The sequence below is a fragment of the Pteropus vampyrus genome, unplaced genomic scaffold, assembly GCF_000151845.1.
Source record: "Pteropus vampyrus isolate Shadow unplaced genomic scaffold, Pvam_2.0 Scaffold32, whole genome shotgun sequence".
Lineage (NCBI taxonomy): Eukaryota > Metazoa > Chordata > Mammalia > Chiroptera > Pteropodidae > Pteropus > Pteropus vampyrus.
Genome location: NW_011888813.1, coordinates 869830 through 879421, shown reverse-complemented (window position 1 = coordinate 879421; position 9592 = coordinate 869830). Strand labels below are relative to the sequence as shown.

General features: G+C 36.3%; 1 protein-coding gene across 2 annotated transcripts in view; it reads left to right on the top strand.

The window, feature by feature from the left end:
- The window catches only part of SPTLC2 (serine palmitoyltransferase long chain base subunit 2), an 88619-nt gene that overhangs the window by 18521 nt on the left and 60506 nt on the right, over nucleotides 1-9592 (top strand). For both annotated transcript variants that reach the window (XM_011357086.2, XM_011357085.2), the window contains exon 2: nucleotides 3609-3803. In XM_011357086.2, the coding sequence (XP_011355388.1) occupies nucleotides 3609-3803 (195 nt within the window). The remainder of the gene's footprint in view (nucleotides 1-3608; nucleotides 3804-9592) is intronic.

Genomic DNA, 9592 nt, shown 5'->3' with positions numbered 1-9592 from the left:
CTTAACCTGTTTACAATACCAACCGCATGCGGGTAACACTGTAGGCAGTTCAGCTTTGCCACGGGAACAGTGGTGGGGCTTTCCTTTTAAACAGTGCCCATCCCCTGGATGTCTGCGACATCACTTTTCTTGTAGATTCTCACGCATGCGGCCAAAGGAACAACTCCACGTTTTCTGAAAGGCCTGGAGAACACAGAGCGGGAGCTTCTCCCCTCCCCTTCGTGTTGGTCATTTTGGCGAATTACTGGAAGATGACGGTTCTGGCCTATAGGAAGGCTATGGATTTATATACTGTCCCATTATTGCTTTGGTCAGGAGTGCCTTTTCAGCTCCTTATAACAATAGGTTGATAGCCTACAGGCATGTAAACAAAATGGTTTTTTAGTTTGAGTTTTTGGTCTTTTCCTCTAATGTGTTTTATGGTAATGTATTTATATAGTCTTGACTGAAAAAAATTTCTTCCTTTGCCTTTTTTTTCTTTTGAATTTTCTTGAAAAATAATATTACTGTTGAAGTAAACGCTTCTTGGTATTCCTTGGAGTTCTTAAATTTCCTGCTAACAGAGTCACACCCTTGTCTGCTTAATGTGAACAGGCTGATTTTTTAACCTGGAGGGAGTGCTATGCTTATATTTTTCTTGATTGCTTTGTTGACAGTGTAGTTCTCAAGTTAGAATTAATGAAAGGCCTCTTAAGAGCCTTCTTGAATGGAGAATCCAGAATTTGAAATACAGTGTATGGGTTTATAGCCCATGTTTTGTTGAGAGTGAACTTGATCTCTAGTCCAGTTGAAACTAAAAGATATCAGATCTGGGTTCTAAAAATGTCCTAATGTTAATTGTATGATCACTACAACTTACTTAATCCCTCTTATGACAGGGTACTTTTTGTTGAAAGAGCAAAGAGCATAATGTGAGTTTTCATTAATTCAACAAATATTTATTGAGCTCCTATAAGATGCCACTTTCTGTAATACTAATAGTAATAAAGAGTAACATTATTGAGTACTTACTATGTGTTAGCACTTAATAAATACTATCCTGAGTGCTAGATGTGCAATGATGAATAAAATAAGCCTGATGCTTTCCCTTATGGAGCATTATACAAGCATATGATGGTAATACTATTATTTTTATTTGAATCATGTTGGAAAATTTAGCATCAATACCTGAAGAACAAGTAATTTTGTTCTGAGTTCTAAGACTTTTTCACCTGTCAGAGGTTTGCATATTAGTTGGCCTTTCCATTCTGACCCTGCAGAGCGACCTATGTTTTTTTCCAGAGTTCCATCCAACCAGCCCTATGAATGAAACCCAAAGGGCAGACTCAGCAGGCACCAGACAGATCTACCTAGTATATTGAAAGAAACACAGGGAGATAGCCAAAAGGAAGAGACAAAGAAACGTGTCCCAAATGAAAGAACAGGACAAAATTATAGAAAAAGAACTATAAACAAAATGGAGGCAAGCATTTTACCAGATACAAAGTTCAAAACACTGGTTATGAGGAAGCCAAATGAACTTAGTGGCAGACTGGATTAACCCAGTGAAAACTTACACAAAGAGAGAGAAACCATAAAAAAGAACCAGTCAGAAATGAAGAATACAATAATAAATGAAGAATACATTAGATGGAATTAACATCAGATTATCTGAAGCAAAGAGTGAGCTGTGTTTTTGACTGAGGCCATATTTGGAAACTTTCTTCGTGGTTAAATCTCAGTTCCTTTAAAATGCATTTAATTTTAAATGCAGCTGTGATAGAATTGCTTCATATTTAAAAGCAAACTAATGATTTAACTTTCTAGCAGTCCAACCAACTGTAAGCATTTACTTGGTCCTGCTGGTTTGGGTGTGTCTCAAATCCAGGCAGATATCTTTTAAATAGATCCCACCCACGTCATTCCTGACAAATAAATCAGCCACACATTTTAGACAAGGAGGTCTTAAAATCGCCTCACTTCTTTTATGTTCGATTGTGAGAAAATAGTGTAAACAATTTCAGAGTTAAGGAGAGTTGAGTACTGGTATTAAACACAGTGTTCTTGTGGCAAAATATTTTTTAGAAAGAAAAGTAGAAATATTTTTTAGGTATCGTTTTTTAAAGAGATGATTAGAATGTTATTTTTCTTGTGTTTTAAGTGCTTTTTATTTTGTCTAGCTTAATAGCTTATTTATGTGTTACATTCGTTTTTAAATAATTTTCTGTCTTCATATATTGGCTCTTTTCTAGCTATTCTCTTTTAAGCATATTACAACTTTACTCCTGCATAAAAGTTTAAATATTAAATATTGTCAGAGACCTCCACCCCTTTGGAGAAGAGACTGATGAAGAACTAAATCAGTTGTACGAATAGTTCTTAGAAGTTCTTTAGGCCATCAAATTGAGTCACTACCAACAGATTCCATGTATCATGCTTATATGAATGTCTTCCCTTTTTCGAATACAGCTATTTCTTTTCAAACTGTTCTAACTTGCAGCATTCAAGTAGTTTTCCCAAACAGACATTACCAGGACTTTACCAATAATCTAAAACTTATTTAGGCCTTGGGAATATATATTACTTTCTATAGTTATGTAAATTTTTATTAATTTGTTCTTATTAGTTTACATGATGTCTCTGATCAAGTTGCCTTAGAAGGCGAGAAAGACTCTTATTTTTTTGGATAACTCTAATACAGTGCTCAGTTGAAAAATATGGTAAATTTTGATCAACCATCTCTTCACTGCAGTCAGTTGTTTCAAATAAGATTAAAATTAACACGAACTGCTCTAGTGGATTTTTTCTGTAAAACAAGATTCCCATTAAAATTAGCCAAAAAGTAAAAAGCTTTATGAGATCAGAAGTACAATAGCTTTGTATTTGTTAAAATTCAAGTATCCCAAAGGATGAAACCAGGGAAAATCTTACAGTGTTTGAATGGATACTTAGAGGAAGAGGCAGAACAATTTCATGACAGTTAATGATCACTCTAATGGTTTTTCCCCGTGTATTGGATTTCACTTTCTTTCTACTTTTAAACAGTGCTGGACCACTCTTATGTAAGCATTTTACTCTTATGCATAATTTGTTTGTGTTACTACTGACAAGAAAGGCTAGTATGAACCACGGGTTTACACAGGGGCCTAATGCCGATATTTGGAATACAATGAGAGGGTTTAAGAACATACAGCAGTAAAATATTTACAAATATTTTATTCTAATACTGAAATTACTTTTGATCATTTCATTTATAAGCTAATAAACTATTTTTCAGGATACGTTCTCTTTTTGTTGACTTATGTTTTTTTGTTTTCTTTATTAGAATAAAGGAAATTATATTTTCTCCAACCATGGCATTTTAGAATTTATTTCATGAAGTCAAATAATGATAGCAATCAGGCATTGTTCTTAGAAAGTCCATCTCCCTCTGTTTTTCTTTGCTGTTTCTCTGAGGTATATATAACTTATTTCTACTGAAAAAAATTATGCCCTGCTTAGATCTTAGTGGGTTTTTTTTAATTAAGAAAATTCTGAAAATGTAGTTATACAAATGTGTGAGGACTTAGATTTTTCAGTAGAAATCTCTTTCTTGTGATTGAAATAAGCATTTTAAATCTCCCTTTTAGATCCATCATGTTACACAAAATGGAGGGCTATATAAAAGACCATTTAATGAAGCTTTTGAAGAAACACCAATGCTGGTTGCTGTGCTTACTTACGTGGGGTATGGTGTACTCACCCTCTTTGGATATCTTCGAGATTTCTTGAGGCATTGGAGAATTGAGAAGTGTCACCATGCAACAGAAAGAGAAGAACAAAAGGTAATGATTAGAGAATCTTTAATTCTGTAAATGGGAGCATTTTTTTTAGAAATCTTGGTATTTTCACCTATTTTTTTCTTTTGATATTTCAATACATATTAAAATAAAAATATTCCAGATGTAATTAAATGAAAACCATCCACAAAGGTGAAAACAAGGTTAATGGCATGGAGAGACTAAAGCATTCAACATATTTTTAATTTAATCATCACAAGAATCTATTCTTGTTTTATGGCTAAGAACGGTAAAATTCACAAGTTATGTAATGTTTCCTAAGATGCCTAGTTTCAGAGCTAGGCATATATGGACACAGAAGCCATGTTCTTTCTGTTCATGATACTGTATTGTATCTCAGGTTGCGTCTGCAGTCATCTGAAAAGATTGTGTGCTTTAGAACTCATGACGTGGTTTCTCAGAGACCCATTATACGTAGATGTCCGGTTCACCAATAATCTCCTCCCCGCAAACAAGCACTAAAGCAGAATGGGGCTGAGCTCCTCTGTTTATGGTAGACAACAGCCTTGTGTTGGTAACAGTAAGTAGAGGTGATAATGTCTCTGGGGAAGGGGACCTAATGCACGTCACTTTTCTCTGTATACTCCTGGGCACTGCTAGAGTTTTGTATAATATACATATATTACTTGTTCTCAAAAACAAATACGGGTAAAAATGTCTGATTTTTACAAAAAACAAACTGGTTTGTTCTTGGCATGTGAGGTATAGAGAGGTTGTCCTCCAGCCCAGGGAATATACTAGAATAGAAAAGGAAATCAGAAGTTAGATTCTTTTTGTCCATCATCCCTCTTACTTTTGTGGGGTGTTAGAGGAGAGAGGCAGATGTCGTGGCAGCAAGGTCACCACTAGGAGTGGATTGTGGTCAAGTACGTGGAAGGGGAAGAGGGCATCCAGATACATGGGAGAGGAGAGGACCTTGCCAGCACCAGGAAGCCAAAACCAATCAGTATATGTATGGATTGAAGATTCTGGCACTGCGAGAACTCAGGATCCAGGCATTCCTCTCTATCATCTTAACCATTCTTCCCCAGCACCAGCACAGGCTGGACATCCTACTCCTTGTCCTGAAATGCTTACAAGTTAATTTCATTAATAAGGTTTTTTTTTTTTTTTTCTTGAATACCTAATATAAGTAAAGCCTTGCATTCAGAACTCGATCCAATTGGCTGAACCAATTTTCATCATTGAAAACCAGAACAAATTAAAAGTTTCTTTGATTCTCCTTTTTTTCCTACCTCTGTATATCCCCAACAGACTTTTGGGCTAGTGTGCATCCATAATATGTTGAGATTTTGTGTGTGTGTGTGTGTGTGTGTGTGTGTGTTTTATCCCTTAGGTATGGCTTACTTACTATAACCTACACTTACCGTGTTATATGATATTGCAATTACTTATTTACAGGCCAGTGTCTTTCTACTAGACTGAGTTGATGGCAGTTATGATTAATGGGAGCTAAAGTTTTATTCACATATTCAAACTAGAAAACCTTTATCTACAGGAACCTGTCATAATGTCAACACACTGTAGAGACATAATAATTGACATGTTGAAGTGGGGGTGGGGGAACGGCTGATTGTATAGAGAGTATTCCTGGCTGAGGGGATAGTGTAGGCAAAGGCATGAGGAGTGTTTGGGAGAACCTGGAATGTGGGTGTATGAGAAATTGTGTTTTGAATGTCACACTAAGAAGTTCGTTAGGCAATGCGGAGTCCTGGTCAGTTTTTGAGCAGGAAAATGACTATAGAGTTTGCACAGCAGGTGCTCTGTCAAGTGTGATGAATGAATGAATGAATGAATGGGAGGAAAGAAAGAGATGAGGATGATCTGAATTACTTTTTTTGTGAATGAGTACAATGTCTTTGGAACTTGTTTCATGTTTCAAGATAAATTGTTGGGACTAGCTGTCTGTACTTAAGTTGTGTGTGAAAAAATTGCAACATGGATTTTATTCTTAAGTAATTTCTAATTTTGTTGAGGAAACAAACACTTCAAACTTATGGGCTCTGTACAGGTAAATAGTGCATTGAATTGTATGCGGATGTAGAACAAAGAAGTAAACTGAGTAGCGTAGAGTGAGTCAGGAAACAGTTCTTGGAGGAATAGGATGAAATATATGGGACAGAGGGGAACATTTGCCTCTGCAGTTTGTTCGGAGGAGGACTGTACTGATTGATTCAAATTTATTTCAATAGGATTTTCACAGTCAATAACATCAGTTAAAACAGCTAGATTCTGCCATTTTCTTATAAAAATTCAGCCTTATGGTAGGTAGATCGTGTTTGTTTTCTGATGCTGGCTTAGGTGTAGTCAGAAGGATAGGCAAATTTTAAAGTGTCACACTGGAAAGAGGTGAGGGAAAGTGCTTGTTTGGGATCATAAAATGCAAATATAATGTTGCCACTTCCTCATTTCACTGAATGAGAGTGGTATTCATAATCATGTCCTTATTTTCTTCCTCATTGCTTTACAAAGGAGAGCCCATTTTCACTGTTTATGCTAGTTCTTCATATGTTGCTTTGGGTAGTACTGAATCACATGATCCTACTAATAAAGATGAATTTGCACAGAATCTGTCCTACTTTATATAGATTGTATAAAATTCTTGGAATTCTTTGCTGCTTTATCCTCTGTTAACAGTGCTGTTTTGGATGTGAATTTGTTTTTCCAGCTTTGTTGTTTATTTCTTTTCTTTTTCTTTCTTTCTTTTTTTTTTCTTTTTTCTTTTTTTTGAGAGATGAAGCTAATCGTCCAGAAACGTGTATGTGATAGGTAAAGCAAAAGCTTTAATTAATGAAAATGTTCTAATATTCAGATAGGAAATACCTAGAAATCTAGGGAGTAAATTATGGTAGGTAGTTACCACACGTTTACTAAACTTTAAAACATTTTGTCTCTACAGTTTGTTCATGATCAAATATTCAAAAATGGGAGGGATAGCACAGAGTAGAAAGGGCCGTTATATGTCCACATCCTGATATGTTTAATTTTCAACATACAAAAGATGGAAATTGATTGAAATACATTTATAGGAGTTTTTGGAAGGATTTTATTTTTGACCTCCTTAAAAAGTAGCTTACCTAAGAATTTAGTGATAATTGTCATTTTCGCAGTGTCTTTGGAAACTATTAATGTAGCATGGTTGCCTAATGTGTTAAGCTGAGGAATAACAATTGGTTTGTCTTTTTTAGTTCTATGGATTTAAAAGAACACTGCTTTCCATTGTTTTGTGTTACATGTGGAGCCCTGGCCAGTAGTCATCTATTTTTTTTAATAGCTTTATTAAGGTATAATATACATACCATAAAAGTTACCTGTTTAAAATATACAGTTCAGTGGTTTATACAGAGGTGCACAGCCAGCACCAAGTACACTCCTGCCTCGTTGCCATTGGCACTTGCTGTTCTCCTGCCAGGAAAGCTCTTCCCTCTGGTAGTGTCAGAGATACTTCTGTAGCTTCTTTTCCCTTCTGTATTCTACCCTGGCCACCCTAGACAAATTTCAGCATGACTCCAGCATTTTACATCTCCCTTTCTTGTTTTATTTCTGTTCCATTAGCATTTTTTACTATCTAACATACTTTATATTTTATACATTGTTCTCATTTAGTATCCGTTATCTTTTTTTTTTTCTATTGTATACCCAGTGCCTAGAAGAGGGCTTGGCATGTATTAGACATTCAGTAAAGGTTTATGACATGAATGGTATTGTGAGTGGTGGTAATAACAATAGTGAAAAGTTTTCAATATTTTGAAGTATTCACAGTCAGGTATGTGTGTGTGTGTGAGAGAGAGAGAGAGCGAGAGCGCGCGAATATATATATATGCACATATAGACATAGATGACTCAGTTTTAGATCTAGGCAAAACAAGTACCTTTAATCTTGAAATCTCATTTTATGCCTTCAGCAAGGAAGTGGCTTCCTGTCTATAGCATTAAAAACAGGAAAGAGCAAACAGTAGCATAACGTATATGAACAGTAGAGAAAGCTCTTAATTAATCATGGTTCAGAGATTTTCAACTCACTAGTCTAATAACCTTTCACAGGTTATTTCACCTAATTTTCTTCATTAAATAGAGGCAAAGACAGCATCGTTGGTTTATAAAGTAAATACTCCTAACTACAAATAGGGTGACTCTATTTTCAGCACTTCAGGCAGGAATTATTTTAGATTTTTAAATTCTCTTAGTTTAAGCTTTGAAACAATTTTGTTATGTTTCAGCCATTTCTGTATCTATCTTATGAGGTTATTTCCTTCTCTAGCAAAGACATTAATGTATCTTGTTCTTTAATGCATCAGTTTCCTGGCTCTGCTTCTGACTGGTTCCCTAACTGGGAAAGCCATTTTTGCCTTTCTGTTAATAAGAATAATAGCTTCTGTAAGAAGGTGCAGGTATAGTTAAGAGAAAATATACGTAAGGCACTTGGGAACCTTGTTGCCATCTATGTGGTTATTCATCATCTTTATCATCATCATATAAAAGTATTCGGACATCCATGTTGGCCAGAATTGCTCTTAACAAACATGCACAATTGTTCTAAAGTCAACTTCTGAAAGTGGCAGCACCCAGCCTTTTCCCTTGTGTTCTTAAGGCCTGCGTAGGCACTAGACTAGATGGTACTTGTTTGTTTTAAACAACATATAGGATGTTTGGAGAAGACTCACATCAAATAGGCTTAAATAATAAAGGATATTTATTAGCTAATTGTTGAGATAACTCCAGACTACTTTTGGTAAGATCTTTACTGATCCCTAATTAACAAATCCATGAATTTGAATTTTTCTCTTTGAGGCTAGAGGCTAGACATAATCTAACTGGTGAATACTTCAAGCCCAGCAATCCAGAGTATAATCTCAGCTAGGTATTGTTAGTCTCTCCTTATCCTCTATGGTGCTAATATAAGAGGTTTGTGAAGATCTTCAGGAAAAATGTCCATGAAGATAGTGTATTCTTAAGACTTGAAATTGACTGTCATTGCCACTCACCTATCTGTCAGGCACTGCCTGGGTAAGCACCCTTTTTACAGTACTTGCTATATTGCAGGGGTCCCCAACCCCTCCAGGCTGCAGACTGGTACCAGTCCATGACCTGTTAGGAACCGGGCTGCACAGCAGGCGAGCAGTGGGCCAGTGAGCCAGTGAGTGAAGCTTCATCTGTGTTTGCAGCTGCTCCCCAGTGCTAGCATCGCTGCCTCAGCTCCACCTCAGATCATCAGGCGTTAGATTTTCAAAGGAGCAAAAAGACTGGGGACCGCTGCTGTATTACATTGTAACTTTGTATGCCTCTCCACTACACTAAGAGATCCTTGGGATTGTAGAGGTTTTATTCATTTTTATCCCCAGTGCCTAGCTTAGTGCCTGGAAAGTGGACTGCTCAGTAAATATTTGTTCAGTGACTGAGCAAAAGAGTATTAGGTTGGCCCTGACTGAAATCATTTCACAGGAACTAAACTGAGGAGGAAGAAGAGGGAGATAAGCATGGGAGTGGAAGGCAGTGGATGAGAGTAGGCATAGTGGAGGTGTCATTGTTGCACAGAGGGAACTGTCTTGTTCTTTAATGAATCTGGAGTCTAGCAGAGAGTCTAAGTGTATATTGAGTGTTCAGTGAAAGATATTTGAATGGGTGAATGAAAAGACGGACTCTTCTAGTTTCACCCTCGTCCTAAAATATTTAAAGTGTATGAGATATTTTTGGAAAACAATATTCCTATTGCCTAGAACTCGAACGTTAAGTAGTGATTCTCTCCTGTCCCCTTTCTCACTTTATTGCTAAGC